General features: G+C 39.4%; 1 protein-coding gene across 1 annotated transcript; it reads right to left on the reverse strand.

The window, feature by feature from the left end:
* Positions 1-377: 377 nt before the first annotated feature.
* On the reverse strand, positions 378-16,131 carry lrrc40 (leucine rich repeat containing 40). The gene is made up of 15 exons (XM_042417512.1): positions 15,888-16,131; positions 14,771-14,952; positions 13,955-14,028; positions 12,941-13,070; positions 12,723-12,846; positions 12,250-12,389; positions 11,468-11,640; positions 11,041-11,131; positions 10,310-10,355; positions 8,226-8,328; positions 5,526-5,633; positions 5,260-5,370; positions 2,690-2,767; positions 1,418-1,603; positions 378-845 (listed from the first exon to the last, which is right to left on the reverse strand). Exons 1-15 carry the CDS (start codon positions 16,030-16,032, stop codon positions 725-727), a joined length of 1,812 nt encoding a protein of 603 aa, XP_042273446.1. The 5' UTR covers positions 16,033-16,131; the 3' UTR covers positions 378-724.
* Positions 16,132-21,917: the final 5,786 nt, after the last annotated feature.

Raw genomic sequence — 21,917 nt, forward strand, 5'->3', positions numbered from 1 at the left:
CTTTGTAAGTTCTATTAGATCCTCCAGAATATCCTCTATACAAGATTGTACCATACCATTTTGTCACACTGCATTTGGGCAGTCAGCTTTCTCTGTGAAAGCCACAACTCAATGGAATGCCCTACCTGATGATATGAAGAAATGTAGTTCTATCAATGCATTCAAGACCAGACTGAAACATGTACTAAAATGTTTCAAACTGCACACTGTCCCATTCATTAAATAAATAAATCAATAAAAATCAACAGTTAGCTCACAAGACTCACTTTGGTTTTAAAGCTGTTTACAGTTTTCATGGGCCTGTGTTCTTAGAAGCACTTTGTGACTGAGGTTGTGAAAAGACAGTTTTTTATAAAATTATAAAATTCACATCACAGTTCTTTGCAACAACTTTATTAAGTGACCAAGTAGCTTTGTCATTGGTTCTTTTCTGTCATACATGTAGTTTGAATCAGATTGTCCGGCAACATTCATCACATTCAGACACTCAACACATCCATCTAACACAAACCACATCACTGCAGCTGAAATTCTGATTTTTAACAACAGATGGAAACTGCTCTGTCTTGCTTCATAATGAAGACTATGTAATGTCATCACAACTTCGCACACAAATGTGGACGCTGAATTGCAGACTTGTGTAAACAAACATGGCTGATTCATTTAAGTGTCAAAATTTTTAGAAAATGAGGAATTGCAATCCCAAAAAAAATTCCCGTGTTGATCATGGTAGTGGAGCTGATGTAGGTATGCGGCCACGGAGGTACTCCAACACTGCATCCGTTCCTCTAGCAACAATGGCTGCTCTTGGTGTGCGGAAAGGATTCCCCTCCAGACTAAGACACCTGAGGACAACACAGGGTTTGAGTGCCCCAATAGAAAAATGGTTACCTGCATTTGATGCAAAATACCTGGTTCAATTCCAACCAGGGACCTTTGTTGCATGTCATACCCATCTCTCTCCCCATTTCCTGTCTGCCACTTCACTATCCAGATTATATTGAGTTTTTCAAATCCTATTCTCACCAGTTATATTAAACTCAATAAAAAGCAAAAATAAATTCCTGTATTGAAAAATACAGGAATTTATATATTGAGCCCAAACGACAATTAAGTACATTACAAGGCAGATTGTGCTTCGAGTACTTGCAGAGAGCTGTGAATCTCTCACAGTTCTCTGCGCTCAATACTACTACTACTTAGGAACAAGTAATTGACGTAGTTTGAGGACGGGTGTTAGTTTCACCTCATAATCATAATGCAAGACTTCTAGAAGACTTCTAGCAGTGGACACTGCACATGTAGAATACTGAACAGCACCAGTGGTGGTGTGCTGCAGTGAAGGATCTGAGACTTAGAAATAGTTGGGAGAAGGAGGAGGATAGTGTGTGTTTCTTTGTTCAGGTGTGCTCCTTACCTAAGGCTGACACACAGGCCCAGTTCAGGGGGTATGTTCAGCAAGTCATTGTTTGACAGGTCCAGTGTTGACAGATGAACCAACTTCATCAGACGACTAGGGTCCAACACGCCCACCTGATTGTTACCAAGCAACACCGTATCCAAGGAAACTATCTGATAGAGGACTTCAGGGAAGGACTTGAACCTGTGATCAGATCAGAGATTCTGACTCAAAGACCTACTTTACTATAGGTGCTTTCCATTCAACTAATACTGCTTCCTGTCCTCCATCCTCTGGCCCGTGACCTGGAAATCTATTGAGAGGAGGCTCCCAGAGGAATTATTCTACATAATTTACCATTCAAAAGGTTGGACACACTTTCTCCTTCAAGTGAATGGGGATGTGTGTCCAAACTATTATTATAGTATGATTATATTCAAATATAGATTCAGTAAACAAGCATCTACTCTATTTAAATAACATATTTTGGGACCTGTTCTACCAATGACTGTAATGAATAGGGGTTATTTATCCTTCTGAAATCAGTATTTTCACCAATGAGAAAGTGAATACTGATACACACACAGGTACAAAACATCCAAGAGCTTGATGAGACATCATGAAAAATATGACAAAACTAAAATCAACAAAATGAACCCAAGACATTGATGCTTCTTTGTTAAAACTGCTGTCTAGTAACATTATGTATTATGTGCTATGTGTGTGTATGTCCATCTTCCTCTAGAGAAGCTGCTGTGAGCTCTATGTGTAAAGGGCTGCAGGTGAGCCTCTCTGATTGAATGATTATGTAAATGAGTGCGTAGGTGATTCCTCTTTCCACTTCCACTTTGTAATGCTGTATATTGTAAATAGCATCATGCAAGTAGCTATGGAAGCCCTTGTAAGGGTGGGTAGCAAATGTAGTTTTCTCTCTGTATCACCTGTTTTTAGAGCTTAGATAAGAGATTTGTGTTTTTGTTTCCTTTTTGTTTTGAACAGGTAATCATAGGTTGGACTGATTTAGTTTGTTGTGTTACTGTTAGCAAACCTTAAAGCAAAAATGTCCTATAACTTGTAAGAAATGAATAGCTTGAAGACTGTTATCTCTTGTTGCTGCTGATTCTTTGGAGCTAGGAAAAGGGGATCCTCATCTTCATGTTGCGCCAGGGTTTCTAAGGTAGCTAAGGTGTGTGTTTGGTGGTTGTGCAAACTTCAGTTCCATTAAAACAGATTCCAGCAGATGATGAAGATTTCATTTGCAGTTGAACTGGTCTTGAAAGAGTGAGTTACCTGTTGTAATTGAGGATTATGGAGCGTAGTTTAGTTAGGTTCCTCATTTCAGATGGTAAATCATTCAGCTGGTTATTCCTGAAAGAAAAAAATGCCACACATTAGTGCAATATTAACTCCTTTACTAATGATTCTATATCTAAATCCTATTCCTGTCCTGTTCCTAGGCCCTTGTCAGACATGAAATCTGTGACATTGCTGGCTGTTAAAGTATTCAAACACAAGTCTCCTTCATGCAATGTTTAGTAATGGCTCTATTCAAATGTGACATGACCACTATAGATGAAGCTGCAATGCTTGCAAAATATTTGGCACCAAGTCCGTGAACAGGAGCAGTGGCACTAATGGAAAATCATGGTAATAGTGTAGTGCCAGATTTGACATCTTATTTTACAGTTGAATGTTTATCACTGTGACTTTATTTAAGATCACTGTGAGTGTGAGAGACACCCACCTCACTCCAACTTTCACTAATTTAAATCAACTCTATAGATCCTCTTTGATCCTATAAAATCAATGTCATGTTTTAGACATTTTGTCAGTGTCCAAGCTGAAGTCAAAATGACAAAATATTAGATTGGGACACTCATTTAATCCCTATTTATTCAGATGCTGTATGTAAAGTGTTTTGCTGGATCATTTGCTGATCATTGTGTTGTCTTGTTCCTCGTATGCAGTGTATCATAAGCAAAATGGTGAAATAAAAACACATTTTGATAGACTGATCTGACTGACATAAAATAAGCTAATTTGCAGTAGTAAGTTTTAGAGTTGTGCAAAAAAAAAAAATTATATGACAAGTGCTCTTTTACTGTCTGACATCTGAGCATTCAGTTCAGACTTTTGGAAGTGTTACAGAAATGTTACAAGGTCCAACCTTGTAAGATTGCTATTGTGACTTTTATAGAATCTCTGGGCTTATTCATATGGAAAGACAAAGTTTTCAAGATTAAATAAATACAAAGTAAATTATGAAAAAAATACTCATATATAAATAATTTTACTTAAAATAAACAATGAATACAATTAATTATGTTAATGTATTTCTTTCATTTTCATCAATTAAAATGAGCTTATATTTAAGATGTAAGGAAAAACAAACAAACAAAACCCAAAAAATGGTTTTGGGCATTTTAATATGACATGTAAGCTGCTGCTGATGTGGAGAGAGAGAACATCCTGTTTCTTTGTTTCTTCTTAAGTTATTGGGACCATGTAGAGTGTTAAACATAAATGTTACCATTTGATGTACTGTACCAACGTTAGCTTATAGTTAAGTTTCATCTGCAGTCTCTTCGGCAGGTCACAATTAAAACATCTAAAAGCACAATAACAAACAGTACAAAGCAAAAAAACACACAGGACACATACAAAATACAAAGCTACACACAATAATAATCGTTCTGGCCAATGAGCCGTTGTTGATGTTTACATTTTTCAAATTGAAAGACCAAAATGTTACTTCCTACCATTCTTTCTTTACCCCTGCTGTACCAAAATCATACCAAACTGTGACCCGAAAACCGAGGTACGTACGGAACTGTAAACTTGGTGTGCTGTTACACCCTACTGACTGCCCAAATGCAGCGTAACAAAATGGTATGGTACAATCTCGTATAGAGGATATTCTGGAAGATCTAATAGAACTTTCTGAGCAAGTGTACACCGGTCTGACTCCACTGACAGGACTTGTTTTCATTTTACCATTGATCAGACAGCCACTTAACACGAATATGAATTTGGGAACGTGTAACACCACAACTAATGTGAACAGACAATGATGGATATCTGTCTCTCACAAGCAGCCAAAACCTGTCCGTTAAACCATCAGCCGAGTCGTTTTATCAGTCCGCTGAGTTTCAGTCGTCTTGTTGAGAGCTGCGATGTTTCAACATTTCTCTGAGCAACATTTCCCTTTTGTGTCAAATGTTTCCATTGCTGCTCTGAAGCTCATTTTTTTCTGACTGCTGAGCTCCCCAAAAAATCCCGAGCTAGAAAGCAGGTTGTTTTACTATGACAACAGGCAACAATGAGTTGTCATGTCAGCCAACTACCTGCATATTATACAATTTTTAATATTTAACAGTTATAAATTTGGTGATTTTAATATTGATTATTTATTCTGTTTTGATATGTTTGAAAATGTAACATAAAGAGCGGTTAATGTAATTGTTGCTGGGTTTTTTTTAAATGTGATGAGATGTTATTAAAAATGCACAATAAAAGATGGTATGATTAATCTCATGGCACCCACTTTGGGAACCACTGCTGTAGTGCCAGCCTCTCCAATGTGAATACTTTCTGTGTTTTATGTCATTATAAACAGAATATCTTTGGATTTGGGACTGTTGGAGAAAACAAGACATTTGAAGATGGCTGGCCTTTTCCCCCCAATATTTTCTGATATTTTATAGGCAATTTGTTTTATAAAGAAACTAATCAGCAGATTAATTGATAAAAGAATTGTTAGTTGCAGCCCTACATATTAATACTGTATGAGCAGAACTTATAATGGAAATAAGAAATCTCTGTGTTGATCTTTGTTGGTGTGTGTTAATCTGTGTGCGTACCTGAGGTCAATGTGTGTCAGCTGCAGTAACTTGCAGATGTCAGGAGGACAGCAAGTCAGTTTGTTGAAGCCCAGATTGATATCTGATAGTGAGGACTGGAACTCCACCAGTCTGCATACACAGTTCACAAATCTGTGGTTAGTCTGGAATTCATCTCTGTTCAAACAGCCTTTTGTTGTAATATTATCTTTGATCTCAGTCCCACCCTGATGATGTCAGCACCACTCATGTTGAGTGTGAGTGATTGTGTGTATGTGTGGTTGTACCTGGTAGGTATGGAGGTCAGCTGGTTCTTGCTGAAGTTAACAGTGGTAATAGCTTGATCTACTGCAGCATCAAACAGCTCATCTGGAATATTATCTGCCTGCTTCTCACTGAACACAAACACCAAGTTAGTTAAACTCTAGTAACTTTAAATTGAAAAACATCAAACACCCTGTGATGTGAAAGTCGCTGGTAGTGCTGAAACCAGTGTAAAGAAATATCCAACCATGCAGCTTTAAATTCCAGTTTATGACAACTTGGGTCTTATTCTGTTATTCAGTTAAGATAACACGGCACTCGCCAAAGTAATTACTGAGATCTGGGAACACGGCGCCATCACTAAAATTAAGTCTGATGGAGGTTTGACTATTTGGAGGTCAAACTGGAAGTGAGCACACCTAAAATGTTGCTAAAACAGGAAGGCAGTCTGGATGCTGGATTTTAGAGGCCAATACTGATGTCTGATAATAACAATGCATTCGTCAATATTTACTCTTTTTTCCATAAACACATGTCATAAAACATTTTTGATAAGGGACATTTTACAGTGTAAAAACAAACCTGTCAGTGGAAAACTGTAATGGTTAATGTTGGACATATAAAGCTTTATTTACAAGTGACAGTATGAATAATAATTTAAACAAATACCTTGGTTTTCTCTTCCAAAATAAGTTGTCTAACTTGGGGAGTTTGCTTCCAACTTATCTGATCTGATTATAACTGGTTACCCTCTCAACTCAGTATAAAACTGTATGTGGCGGTAAACAAGCTCAGACAAGCCACATGTATAGAACCTGCCCAGCACCAAACCCATGACCCTGTACAGGACACGCAGTGTAGGGAATGGATGGATCTCAGCCAGAGGCATGCTAAATCTGCAACATCCAAGCTGTGATTTGCAAAATGAGATCATTTCCTTCTGCTTATTTTGACACATAAAGACATGGCACAAGTTATTGGTACCCTTGCATTTTATTAAAATAATGTACCATTTGCCCTGAACAATGTTGAAATTAAAATATATTTTAGTGTCAATGCATGTCTATATTAGGTTTGCAGAAAAACAAAAAAGTTGTGAAAATAACTGAATTCATGCTTATTCTACATTAACCATGCTCATTCTAAAATGCCTGCACAAAATTATTGGTACCCTTTAGAAGTTGTAAGAAATAATTGATTTGTAGTGATACTTTAAGCAGACTATTGTTTTAATTAGTATCACGTGTTTTCATCTTATAATCACTCATGCAGCCAGTTTAAAAGGAGAAAGTTACTCTGCTGTTTTGTGCCACTGGGTGCATCACATTGAACATGGAAAACAGAAGGAAAACCAGACAGTGGTCTGAATACATTAGAAAAAAGGTAACAGCCAAGCATGGTCAACGTAAAGGTTACAAGAGCATCTCCAAAGAGTTTGATGTTCCTGTGATCACTGTTGCCAATATTATTAAGAAGTTTAAGGCTCATGGAACTGTAGCCAACATCTCTGGATGTGGTCGCAAGAGGAAAATTGGCCTGAGATTGAACAGAGGGATTGCGGGAATGGTCTAGAAAGAACCAAGGAAAACTTCAATACAGATCCAAGCTAATCTTAAAGTTCAAAAGTACAAAAGTTTCAAGCCACACCATCCGTTGCTGTCTGAATGAAAATGGGCTCCATAGCAGAAGACCCAGAAGACCCCCCTTCTAAGAGGGAGACACAAAAAGCCAGACTGGACTTTGCCAAAATGCATGTTGACAAACCACAGTCCTTCTGGGAGAATGTGCTTTGGACAGATGAAACAAAATTAGAACTTTCTGGTTAAACACACCAACCCTATGTTTACAGAAGAAAAAATGGAGCTTTCAAAGAAAAGAACACCATGCCTACTGTGAAACATGGAGGAGGCTCAGTGATGTTTTGGGTTTGCTTTGCTGCCTCAGGCACTGGGTGTCTTGAATCTATGCAGGGCACAATTAAATCAGAAGACTTTCAAGGCATTTTGGAGTGAAACATGCAGCCCAGTGTCAGAAAGCTGTGTCTTCATCATAGGTCATTGGTCTTCCAGCAGGATAATGACCCCAAACAATACATCAAAACGCACCCAAGAGTGGATGAGAAGAAAATGTTAGACTGTTCTGAAGTGGCCTGCTATGAGTCCTGATCTGAATCCCATTGAACATCTGTCGAAAGAGCTGAAACTTGCAGTTGGAAGACGACACCCATCAAACCTGAGAGAACTGAAGCAGTTCGCTCAAGAAGAGTAGGCTGAACTACCAGTGGAGAAGTGTAGAAACCTTACAGAGTTACAGAAAGGGCTTGACTGCAGTTGTTGCCTCAAAAAGCTGTGCTACAAAATATTAAGTTAAGGGTACCAATATTTTTGGCCATGCCATTTTCATTTGTTTTATTGTATTAAATATGTTACGTTGTAAATCAAAAGCAAAGTTTCAGTTATATTCAATGTGAAATAAAGAATGATGGATACCATATACTTCTGTTAGTTTCAACGTAATACAGAGAAAATTTAGTTTTTTTAAGAAAAGGTGGAAGGGTACCAATATTTTTGGCCATGTCTGTATAACTATTCAAAACAAATGGCATATTTGCAACCCATACATGAGCATGCAAGAGCCCTGCAGGACTCATATTACTCTGCAGTTTGAGAGCGACACAATCATTTATGAAATTTGATGCTGTGTGTGCAGTGTGTATCACTAACCTGTACATCAATGACTTGAGAGTTTTAATGTTATGTACATTGACCCTGGCCTGGCTGGGTAACGTCATGGCTGTAGGTCCTTCATCTGCTCTCTCAGGTTCCTCTGCAAGTCACACACACACACACACACACACACACATTAGAATAGGCTCTCCATCCCATTTAGTGGGTGAGAATAGTAAGCAGGTTAAATATATTCAGATGTAACTCGTAGAACCAGGAGAGTCAGTAATGTCAGCAGATTATTGAGTTAAGTCAGTAAAGAGTGTTGATTTTCTTGGCTACAATGATTTAAAACGTGAGTTCACCATCAGTTTTACACATGGAAACTAAATGAAACTGGAGTTTAGGGATTCAGTTTCAGTTTTGCTGTTCATTTGGTGTGCTGAAATGCCATTATCAAATCCAATATAACCCCTTTATTTGGAAATACCGTTTTACTTAAAAATGTCTTTATTTACAATCCCTACAATTAACCTGCATCATTGGATTAACTGAAGGAATGTACTGAAAGCTTTCTGTTCAGGGGGATTTGGTGACACCATGTGATGACTAGTAATCACATTAAAGGTGCAGTGTAGACTTTAGTGGCATCTAACAGAATGGATGTGGCAGAAATGGAATATAATATTCATGAGTATGTTTTAATTAGTATATAATTACTTGAAAATAAGAATCATTGTGTTTTCGTTACCTTAGAGTGACCTTATTACCTTAGAACAAGCCCTTTAAATTTACAGAGGGAGCGGGACCTCTTCCACAGAGCACGCCATGTTACATCGCCATGTTTCTACAGTAGCTCTGAACGGACAAACCAAACACTGGCTTTAGAGAGTGCCTTTCGTAATGAATATGCAAGTTTTCGTGTATTCAGTTTGTTGCAATCTGAAAACTCACTGCTAGATGCCACTGAATCCTACACACTGCAAACCAACACAGCTTGCAGTGTCCAGTCTCCTGAGAAGAAGCAACAAAGCAGTATGGCAGACTAGCATCACATTTTATCTGGAAGATAACTGAATGATAGAAGAAGGGGAGCTGGTGGCTTCTAACTGAGATGAGAAAACAATGACACTATATTTGAGCAGTTTTCACTACATTTGTCAGTGACTGAATGAACCATAGGGAGGGGGACAGTATCTCTTGTCTCTATTCAAAGATGGTCTCTGGTGGTGGTTGGTGGTTCAGTGTTCATTCAGTCTCTTTTCAAGCGTCCTTGCAGTTTCCCTGATGTACTGTGTGTCAGGCTTTCTCAGGCCTGAGCAATTTTGGTCAATTGAGCATGCACACTGGAGTGCTTCTCTGGCTCACCAGCTGACGAGTGTTTGTGACACTGCATGAGGCCTACAATTCTGGACCTGGATTCATGGACCTGCAATTCTGACTGAAGCCACTGCGTCAAAATCACCTCACATCTCAGCACTGCACCTGATGGCTTGTGAGGTTATGATGATATCATACACCCCGAGTGCCCTTAAATATCCATCTTGCACTTTCTGATGAAGACCTTGAGATGTAATTTAAAGCTCAGCAAAAGCTGAGTGGACCTTGAGCTGAGGTTATATTGTCACTCATAATACTGATAACAAGGTGAGAGTGAACTTCCATGCTCTGATAATCAAGATGACTTAAGAAATGCCTGTTTCTGTTGTTGTCACCAGTGATGTTGGCATAAATGTAAGAAGAAACTGATGCTGCAGTTAATCTCGGTGGAACAGATGAACACTGTCCAAGGATGTTCGGACAAACATGGGGACAAGAAATCATTCTTATTTTGGGAGTTTCTGACCTTTGCTGAGACAATTAGAATCAGAATCTGAAACTTAATAGTCCATCACAAGGCAATGGAAATTTGTCCTTTATGTGGCTCACACAGTACACAGTATTTTTTTGTAAGAAATGATTTGATGTGTGTGGTTGGATTATTGGCAAATCTTCAGTCTGCTGTCATTACACTCATATTGGTTTCTAACTAAAAGACACTACATGTGACCCTGAGTCATGGGCTTTTTATGGAACTACTTCAGTCCTTCTGGGTTCAGTGGTCAAAACAGTTTCCAGTCAGCACCAAAAGTGAACAGTACCTTTAATTCTTCCTTTTAAATATTTCAGAAGCTCGTTGGTTCCTTTCTGTGATGAGGACAACAGAAGAGGAGTGTTAGAATATTATTAATATGAATGCATGTACTAGTGGAGAAATACATGAACATTACCAGCTGATTTATGGATTGTTAATAGAAACATGTCAGTGAAATTCCATAAATAAAGTATCATCTGTAAACTTATTTACTGCAGACATCTGTAGGGTATTGTTTTCATTCATGGTTCGCAGCCATTCAAATGCAGTGCACAATGTCTGTTGTGATGTGAGTTATGGCAAGCAAAGCATTGTAAAGCTTTCTTTTAAATGAAAATCTATATGGAGGAACCTTTCCTAGAGACCGGCCTTAGTGGCAGGTGTGTTGAATCTTGTTGACTTAGGGCTGAAACGTCTTTACATGGAAGTTAGTGTGACACAGTAAACTGTTACAGTGACACAGTGCTACTTTCTTACATCATACAAGCACATTTTTCCCAGCCATTCTTATATTCACACAATCTCTTATTATGATTTATATCTGTACTTAATTTAGATCATTTTGACAAGATTTTTTTAAATTAACATTAACTCTAAGATCTAGACACACGTAAATACAAGCGTGTTTGGCTATGTATTATAGTTTGGTTACTATAATTTCAGTGTTTGGACAGGCTGTACTACCACTGCAGTATTTGCCTTCCTTCACTGTGCTCATGTCCTCAGTGTGTCACCTACAGTGAGCAGGTCTCTCCTGATTCCTCGCAGAGGGTTTCCCTCCAACAGTAGCATCTTCAGATTAGGCAGCAGGCTGAGAGACGCTGGAAGACTGACAGAGAGAGAGATTCCAATTCACATGAAAATACCTAGAACTCAGGTGGATGACAGCGTCCTGATAGTATCTCCTGATAAATATTATCTAACATCTCAGTCACTAACATTTGCTTTGGAAGACTCAGCTGAAACAGTGTGCATCATACTGAAATCATGTAGGACTATATTAATATGTAGGAGTACATGTGTCTATAAATGTGTTCCAATGGCTAACTCTAGAATCCACCTGGTGAAATCCCTGTGAACTAGTGCAAAGATCAATGCTCATGTTAGTTATTAACTACTAGAATCATCTGTTGAATTTGACACATAAGCACAAACAGTTAATTACGTCGTTATGTCATTGTTGGTGAGGTCAAGGCGTGTGAGCGTGCTCAATAAGGTGATCTGGTCAGGGAGGGTTTTGATCTTGTTGTCTCGGAGTTCTAGAAGAGAGATGACTGTCAGGCTGGCCAGCTGTTCCGTCTCCAACTGCTCAATCTGGTTGTTTCCAACATACAACTCCTATACTCACACACACACATACACACACACACACAATTATATTTCTTGCGGCCATAATATATGAACAACATTTAAGGCTGTAGATATAGATGTAGAGGTTTCAGTTCCTGACCTAAAATAAAGATCCAAATTCATTTGGCCATTGGTCATGTTAATGATAAGTAATGAATTAATCATTACAAGCTAATAAAATCTATAAACATTTTGAAGTAAATGGGGTATTTGACGCATAATTTAAATGAAAACACACGAAAATTATTTGAATCATAAATTAAGGCAAGGTAACTTTATATATTAGACATAAAGTTAAACCATTTAATGCTGTTCCACATATTGCTCTTGTTCCTGCTCCACCTGCTCTTATGCAACAAATGGCCAAACTACATTCTATTCTTCTCAAACTATAAGAATCAGTTTTCAGTGTGCCGCTAACTCTGACAGTACACATCAGATGACAGCACTCTCAGGTTGCTGTGCTTGTTAAATGAATAACATATATGACTCCAGGAACAGAATGGGTCAGAGAGGACGCACAGAACGATCAGTAAATTTGGTCAACATGACTCAAAATCACTTTAAACCTGGGGACACACATGTTTCTATGGTTACCTTGAGTGCGGGTGCGGGGAGCTGTGGGAGGAGGCGGAGCTTGTTGTGTCTGAGATACAGCTGCTCCAGAGCAAGCATTTCTGATAGGCTGGCAGGAATGTCAGTCAGCTGGTTATTGCTGCAGTCCAACAGCTTAACATCTGTCAAACAAAGTCAGAACTCTGCTTTTGATTTATTTACTTTTTTTCTCATAGAACAAAATAATACGCCTCTCAGCTCCTCAAATGTACTTCAAAGTACTTCAGGGCCTCAGTATGCTTCAGACAAAAAGTTTGCTGGACTGTCGAACAGCGTGGGGAAGAGATAACATATACAACAGGCCTGTCTTTCATGTAATACTGTTTCAAAAAGGGCCGGGTTCTCTCTAATTTTGAGGTAAATAAAGGCCGCTATTTGATCATTTACGGTACATCAAGTGTGAAAAGCTGCATGGTAAAGAGATAGGGAGCACACTGCAGTATAGCTGGTCTTACTTGTGAGCTGGGTCAGGCTGTCAGGCAGACAGCTGAGCTTGTTGTGACACAGGTGCAGTTTCTGCAGACAGGTTAGCCGGCCCAGGGTGGAGGGCAGACTTGTCAGTTGGTTGTTGGACAGGTCCTTCCACCAATCACAACAGATAGGACAACAACGTAAGCCGTCACACAACACAGTAGAAAGAGCCTGGTGGGAGTGTAATACATGCATTAGTTACCAGCTCAGTCAGGTTCTCCAGCTGGCCTAGTTCTTCTGGCAGGCTCTCCAGCAGATTCTGCTGGAGTGTGAGGCTACGGAGGTTCTTCAGAGTATACACCTCCACTGGCAGTGATCTCAGCTGGTTATGACTGCTCACACAGAAATAAAAATACACATTCAATTTAAGTTTATTTTTTAGAGATTTTTTTTCATTAATTTTCCCACACAGTCTTGAGTCAGTAGGGGCTTACTGCTGCTGTCAGAGATTTGTAGATTGTAATTAGAAATCTAAGATTATGTTTCTAAATCAGTTATGTCAAAGTCGGTGCTGTGGCACCCTGTGGTGACATAATGTCTGACCAGAGATGCTGCAAGATTTGTTCATTTTCATTTTTCACCCTGGCTATTTGCTTATGTTTCAATACATATAAAAGTTTCTATCAGTACACATTTGTATCGAGAGAAATAATATTAACTAAAATAATGCAGGTTGCAGTATGTGTGTGTGTGTGTGTGTGTGTGTTGAGGCTCGACAGCAATTCAGACAGAGGGCAGAGACCACATAGCAGACTGATGAAATAGCCACCACTTACAATCACAACAACAAAATACTTTTTGGCCAAGCCATCTTTTATTTCTTTGTTTGATAGTTCATGAAGGTTACAATAATCAGTCTTGCTTGGTCTGCTTGTGTCTGAGAAAGACATATAGATATCATTGCCTTCCCATGTCTTTGGAATGTTGTACAGTATATGCTTATATTATTTTGTCTGGACTAAATTTCTAGGTCGTCTGTTCTAATCATTTATTTTTCCAACTGTGTTCAATGTCATTTGTGCTTTTTTTTGTTCTCCAACTTTTACCATAGCTCTGTGGTTTGTTGTATTATTCTTGTACATATTTTTCTCCATATCTGTGAAGCAACATTTACACTTAGATATAAAGTATTCCATTTCTGTCATTAAACAGTCTTTCAACTTGTTTCCATTGTTGCTCCAGATTTAAGGATTGAAGAGAGCGTGTGTGTGTATACCTGAGTCGCAGTTGCTGGAGTTCCTGCAGTTCTCCCAAAGCACTGGGTAAACTGCTGAGCTGGTTGTCATGGAGCTGCCAGAGCAAAATCATGATTTTAGTTTAACAGCTAGAATTAAAATGATTTCATCATTTTTTCTTATATCCACCAATTAAAGTTTGTGCCCCTTTTTAGATCCAGTGTTTCTCTTATAGTAGTACAAGCCTGGCAGGCTGCCAGGCCAAGGAGTACCCCTGCCAGGCCAAAACATAGTTTTTTAAATGCCAAAAATAACACCAAATATCCATTAATCCAGAAATCAATAGCATTTGGGAGCCTCTGAGCAGCGCTGTTTCGAAATGTGAGTCAACGTCTGTGTCGTTGCCTGGGAAACTGCAGGTAGCATAACTCCTTTTAAGGAATAGCACAGAGCGTAAGCGAGTGAGTGGTTATGCAAGAGAGCGAGCGTAAGAAAAGTGATGGTGAATGTGAGCAGAGCAGAGGAAAAGGTCAGCTGTAAGGCCGTATTCAGACCAAATCAGGCAGTGCAGCATTCACCCGCAGGTTCGAGCGGAGGTGTGTGGGGGTGTGGGCTTGTTTATTTGTCCTCCAGAACATAACTGCTGTGAAACAATCAGAAAATAACATTTTTTGATCTGATTCACCGGCATTCTCGCTACCAGCGCTCCCTCTCTTCATTCTTCATTCTCTTCATTCCTAGCTCGCTTGACCACTGCTGCTCTCTCTCGCTGGTGGTCTCTCTGTCTCTCGTCTTTTTTACGGTACAGACTACAGTGTGTCAGTTAATAAATGCTGCAGCTTGGGGGTTTTACTTACATCCAGTGTAGAGAGTCCAGGCAATAGTCTGATGTCATCAGACAGTTGTGTCAGCTGATTGGATGACAGCAGCAGTTTGGTGAGGTCAGTCTGTTCCCACCAGCGATCTGACACTCCAAAGGACACATTCTGCTTGGCTTCCTCTGGTGTGTCGACGTTTAGACGATACACATTCTGAGGGACTGAGATTCATGTTAATATGGTTGGTGGTTATTACACACTTTTAAAAAAAAAAATCACAGTATTTATGAAATGTATGATGTGTAGTACTGTTGAATTATTTGGTACTATACAGCAGCAACATAGTGTGTCCAAGGCAAATTTCCCTCTGGGACAACAAAGTCTTATCTTAATCTTAAACCTACTGGCACTGGTATGTCAGGTAACTGATACTGCCACTATTCATAATTCTGGTTTCATGATCTAAATGTCATTAAACCTTCAGAGATGTTTTTATTTCTCTTTTATCACAAAAAGAAAAAGAGACAGTCAGAAGGACAGTCCTAAATCACGCAAGAGGCGATGTGACATGAGGAGAATAAAACACTGAGGGGTGGCCCTATTAATTGTAATGTTGAAAAGTAACAATGATAGATTGTAATATCTTATAAAACTCAGATTTATTTCATCTACCACGTAAATATGCTGTGCTGCTGAGCCCAACATTAACTGAGGTTAAGGTGAACATCCATCCAGCCTAACAACACGTGTTGAAATACACTAACCATGAAATTGAAGCCTATCTGATCATGTGGTCTCTATGACGATGTATGATTTGGTGTGGTTGAAAGAAAACTGAGAGCATATCTGATCATTAAATTACGTGAAAGCACGTAAATCATATGCTTCATGAACATAACTTAAAAATACATTCCGTGTATTTCAGTTAATGAAGCAGTTTAGTTTGGGAAGACAAACTGAAACAGTACTATCTGTGTCTAAATGTAAACACTGACCAACAATCTTGAGTGAATGGATTTTTTTGTTTCTATCTGCGTTATATCCACATTTTTCGCCATTCTGACCAAACATTTGACCTTCTAAATACTTCCAAAGGCGGAATTAGAATTTCAGCGGTGCTTTACTGTATGAGTTAGCTAATAAGTGAAAATGGTACCTTCTGTCAGCCCTCGGCCGGACAGGTTGAGCTGGCCACTTTTCCGGGCTGCCTTCAGCAGTCCGTGAGGAATGGTGGGTTCGATCTTTTCCGCCCTGAAGCCCGCCAGAGAGTCCACCTTATCCGCTCTTTTGAAACGAGACATTGTCAGTATGTTTACTGAAATGAGCCCTTGTGGCTCTGAGCTGTTATCATTTGCCCCCACACCCAAACTGTCCGAGTTCGGCCCGTTTTTTTTTTTTTTTGTTTTTTTTTTAACCAGGATGGCGAAATCATGACCCGCCCTACTCTGCCTCTGATTGGCTAACCCTGATGTTCTTACCCTAACCCTAACCAATCTCAGTCCTCATGCCTAAACCTAACCAATCAAACCAATGAAGGCAACGAGTACTACCCGGAAGTCGATTTTTTTTTTTTTTTGCTTCATGCGCTGCCACTATGGATGTATAAAGAGAACTGGATACAGCATCGGAGGCGGGGCCACGTTCATTCCTATGAAAGTTGCTCAGTGGCGCATGAAGCAATAAAAAATCCACTTCCTGGTATGAAAGTACCCGGATCTTCCGCATTGTGTGGCCCATAGAGCTTGCGCACTAGTGACTTTCGCTGGCCGAGTCCGCTACTTCCGGTTTAGCCCTCTGGCTAACTTGAATGGGGAATGGGCAATACAATCATGCGGCTCTTCTAGGCTTTTGAAATGTGATCGGTCCGAAAGGATTTAACTCTGATAATGAGACAAGTCATTTCGCGGGGGTTGTGACGCTCAAAAAAATGTATCCGCTGACTACAGACGTCTCTTTCACAATGTAAGTCTATGGGAAAAAGTCTTTTTGGGCCAGTGTGCATCACGTGACGTTGTAATTACACGGTTTGGCCGCTATGTCAAATTTGCTTCAAAGCCTGGCGCTCTTCCTGTATCCAGTTCTCTTTATACATCCATGGCGCATACACCAAAAAAAGTTTCTAGCTTCCGGGTTTGCTTCTGCGTTGTGCAGCCCACTGAATATGCGCAGTAGTGTTTCCCCCGCTGGCCCTGCCCGCAAGCTCCGGCTTGGCCCATAGACTTTACGTTGTGATGACATCACGGATTTTTAAATCGCTTTTCTCGGCTCGAGGAAAGTTTTACAAACATAAAGCCTCCATGGATCAAAAGTTCATAATAGAAAGAATCCTAATTGACGTTTGCAGTTCGAGGCGTCCTGTCAACAGTTTTACAGGCGTCTCTTTTACAATGGTGGTCTATGGGGAAAATCCATGGATGTATACAGAGAACTGGATACAGCGTCAGAGGTGGGGCCCCGTTCATTCCTGTGAAAGTTGCTCAGTGGCATATGAAGCCAAAAATGCTCAACTTCCGCGTATAAAATTACCCAGATCTTCCAGGATCATTGGGCCCATAGAGCAAGCGCAGTAGTGGCTTTCGCTGGCCGAGCCAGCTACTTCTGGTTTATCCCTCCGGCTAACTTGAATGGGGATAAAACAATTCGATCGTGCGGTTCTTCTAGGCTTTTGATCGAACCGACTGAATCAAATTCTGATAGTGAGACGAGTCATTTTGCAGGGGTTGTGATGCTCAAAAAAATTTATCCGCTGATTTACAGACGTTTCTTTCACAATGTAAGTCTATGGAAAAAAATCTTTTTTGGCCCAATAGCGTCACGTGATGTTGTAATTACACGGTTTGGCCACTATGTCAAATTGGCCTCACAGCCCGATGCTGTTCCTGGGGGCTTGGGAATATCCTTTTTGGGCCGCAGGGGGATTTTTCGCTGCAATACCGCGAGTGGCCACTGGGAAAAATTGGCTGCAAGGCTGAGCAGTGGCACCCTATCCAGCTCTTATTATACATCCATGGAGGTCACCCGTTGGTCTCTGAAGAGCGATTTTGAAGCTCAAAGCGAGCATGGACGTATAAAGAGAACTCTCTTTATACAACTTTATTTTGCCACAATGTGCCACAAATTGTTGCAGGATCAGCATTACAACATTCCCATCAACACTGGAAAAATGGTGGGTAATGGAGAGGACAGGGGGATGGAGTCATAAAATGGAGAGGGAACAAGGGAAAAGGAAGATGAGAATTTTGAAGTTAGAAGCAGGAGAGCCTCAGGGAAGACAAAGAAAAAGGAAGTTGATTCCTTGAACCATAGTGAGAGTGAACATGAAAAACAAACCTACATGGTTGAAATGAAGATTCAGGGTTTGAAAGAAGATGCTGGATGTGGAGCTTTGTCAGAAAAGCATTCGATGGCAGGATGGATTAAGAATGAAGTGTATGTCAAAGATATAGATGGAAAAAGCCTTGAAAATCTTGGTGTGGATATGTGTTTTCCACTCAGCAAGAAAGCTCTAATAAAAGGTGTTGTTGATGGAGACTCACACAGAGTGGATGCAATGAGATTTAAAGAGTGTAAAGGGGTGACAGACAGCTATCGAATGAAGTTGTTTGATGAAGTAGTTAATGAAAAGTATGAAAGTAAATCCGTTATGTTTCACTCCGATTTGGAGAACTTGCCTGATAGAGTGTTCTTGGATCATGTGTCATACCCAGTAAGCCAGCCTGCTCCCAAACCTTTGCAGTATGAGAATTGTTGGAAGTTTGGTCATAGTTAGTTTGTATGTAGGAGTGACTTTGCCACGTGTGGTAAATGTGGGGAGAATGATTGTGAAGGAGACTGTGAGAAAGATCCAGAGTGTCTTCTTTGCAAAGTGAATCATGCAGCATGGGAGAATTACTGTCCAAAGAGACTAAGGGAGACAGAAGTAATCACGGTTAGATCTAAGAAGAGACTTAAGCATGAGGAAGTAGGTAAGAAATATTGTGATGTGAGACATGAAGCTAAGGAGGACAAATCAGCCAGAAAATTTTGATTTTTGTAAGGATCGGGTGAAGTTTTTGACCTTTTTGGGAGTGGTAATTAACTGTACCACTGGAGTAGAAAGAAAATCTGAGAAAATTGACATAATTGTAGATGCAGCAAGAAGATTTCTGGGTGTTGTGGGAGTCTCTGGAGAAAGTATGCAGCAGTTGCTAACAGAAGCTTTTAGTTTCTCTCATATACCTAAAAGATAGAGAAGTTAGCAAAGTGGGAAATGAGTAGACAGGGGTTATTATTATTTTATTTAGTCAGTGGAGATTTAGATTTTAGTAATTATCCAATAGATGGTAGTAATGCAACATTTTGGATGCCAACTGCCACTAAAAACCAATAATAATAATAAAACACTCCATGGGCATGGTCTTATTGCGTTATCAGGTCATGTCAATTACCCTCCTCTGGTTTGCTGTGTGTCAGCTAATTAAACTCAAGGACACAACAGGTGTATATTATGCCTTAGCATATTAGCAAACAAACAATCACAAAAGTTTATGGCCCTAGAGCATTTGCCCACTTTGCCCAGTTCATAATTTAACCTTGCTAAGTATGACGCACCAATTCTAAAAAACATATAAGTAACTGTAAATGAATGCATGGTAATTTTGTTAATCAGGAACAATTCATTAAGAAACTGGTGAATTTGTCAATTCACACATATAACTACTTATTAGGCTACTACAGACTAATCTACTCTCATGTAACTAATCACGATCCACTATAGGTCCTATGGTCAGTTTTGCAATTTTTAAAGTTTGTCTTAAAACAACAGTCAGGTATAACAGTGAAACCTGTTTTTCTTGCTGTAATCATATCTCCTGTTCATAATGACCATTAGAAGATCCCCTCATAATGCACTTACAATGGAAGTGATGGGGAACAAAATCCACTGTCCTCCTTCTGTGCAAAAATGTATTTAAAAGTTTATCTGAAGCTAATATGAAGCTTCAGCATCCAAATGAGTCAAATCAAGTAGATATCTTTCAATGTTACAGTCTTTTTAGTGCCAAAGTCCCTCTTTTTGTTACTTACTTACTTCCACCACAGCTCAACAGGGAAACACTGTCTGAGGAAACACAAAATGGGAATTTGATGCTAAAAAGACTGTAAATGTGGCAGATATCCACTTGATATGACTAACTCAGACTGCTGAAGCCTCATATAAGCTTCACATCAACTTTTAAATGCATTTTCACACTAAACGACTGTGTGGACACACTGTGTATTTTGACCCCATCACTTACATTGAAAGCACATTTGAACAGTGGTGGAAGAAGTATTTAGATCATTTGCTTTGCTTGTAAAAGTACCAATACAGCATTGTAAAAACATCATGAAAAACATGAAAACTCCTACTTAAGCATAAGTACATAAGTATTAGCGGCAAAATGTTCATAAAGTATTAAAGTAAAAGTGCATTAAGTTTACAAAAAGTTAAGTTTTGCACCTTTTCTCTAATATTTGATTTTTGGTGAAATATTGGATCATTTGAACCAGTGCTGCCGCTCCACATACGCAGAGTACGCAGAGCGCATGGGGCCTCAAGTACGAGGCGAGGGCCCCCAAAATTAACGCTCAGTCGGGCCCTGCTGGGGACATAGTACTCGACCCCGCGGGTGCTGCAGGAATCGGAGAACTTAACTCTCTCAGTTTCTTCTATTCATTCTCTATGGTAGTTCTTATCACCACTTATCACCCACAATGTGGATTGCAATGGCAATTCAAAGTTTATGACCAACTTCGCTGAAAACTTTATCCAAAATATGAGATATTCGTGTCTTTTTATGTTTATGGTGAATGAAACTTGCCAGACAAAGTTTCAGTCTTCTGAGACTCATTAAGAGCTATTTGCGTTCGTGTGTGGATGAGGCCAAACTATCCAAACTCACTTTGCTGTGTGTTGAGCGGGACATAAACACTAATAAGGACTAAGTGGTTGGCAGGTTTTAAAAGGGACCATGAAATGTACAAATTTTGTTAAACTGTTCAGATTATTTTGTTCCATGGAGGATGGAGAAATACACAAATGGACTAACGTTACACTATACTATAGCAGTCTAAGCAGGGACAACAACTGGTGACTGAAACATCCACAATTAGTCTTTATTAACTTAAAAGTTGGTTATGAAGAAATGAGTCATAATGTTAGATTAATGTGTTGTTTAACTCCATGTTTACCGCATCTCAGCACCTGTCTGTGTCACTGCCTGTGGTGTTGTAGACTGTCCACTTTGTATTTGAATAGGCCTTGTAGTGTTGTAGAATCCTGTGTCTATTTTATGTTTATGTTATTCCTGTGTTAGAAAGTCATGGTACGGAGACAGAGCACCTGGCTTGTCGCTATCTATTGGTGGTGGTGCTGAACTGTTCGTCAGTCAGTGTATGTAGAGCAGCACATGCTGTCCTCAGTGCTGAAACATTTGATCGCGGCTGGCAACCTGTTTTCTTTTTTGTTTTTCAGAACAAGCTTGTCACAAAGTGGCTTCACTGTATGTTTCCTGAGACATAGGCTCGCATGGCTCAATAACAATTTGTGATTATGAATAGGATATATCAGCTATTTTACAGTTGTGAATTTTTGCCCCCTCTGTGCTGAGAGTCTAGCTCCGCCCCTGAATGAGGCATAATGGCAAGTAAGAGACAACATGAATCTCTGAAAAAAAGCTGAAAAATGGAAGAAGAGAGAACTGGGCCCCCATGACCAATTACGCTTAGGGCCTCCAAATGGTTAGCAGCGGCCCTGATTTGAACATTGTGAGAAGTTTAGAGGGAAAAATCACTATTTGGTGGAGCTGTTAACAACTCATTTACATCTGAAATGTGACCCCGACTACACACTGCTTTTTGTAAGACATGAAAGCAAAAAAGGTTGGAAACCACTGGTTTCATCTTTAACAATGTGTTGTATTTTAAAAACTTGTTATATTATCCATTGTGTCAAATCTTCATCTGAAAAGTAACTAAAGCTGTCAAATAAATCCAGTGGAGTAGAATATTTACAAATATTTCCCTCTGAAATGTAGTTGAGTAGAAGTATAAAGTAGCATCAAATGGAAATACTCAAGTTAAGTAGAAGTACCTCAAAATTGTACTTAATCACAGTACCTGAGTAAATGTACTTAGTTACTTTCCACCACTGCATTTGAAGGATATC

Source organism: Thunnus maccoyii, chromosome 7, assembly GCF_910596095.1.
Source record: "Thunnus maccoyii chromosome 7, fThuMac1.1, whole genome shotgun sequence".
In the NCBI taxonomy this organism is placed as follows: Eukaryota; Metazoa; Chordata; class Actinopteri; order Scombriformes; family Scombridae; genus Thunnus; species Thunnus maccoyii.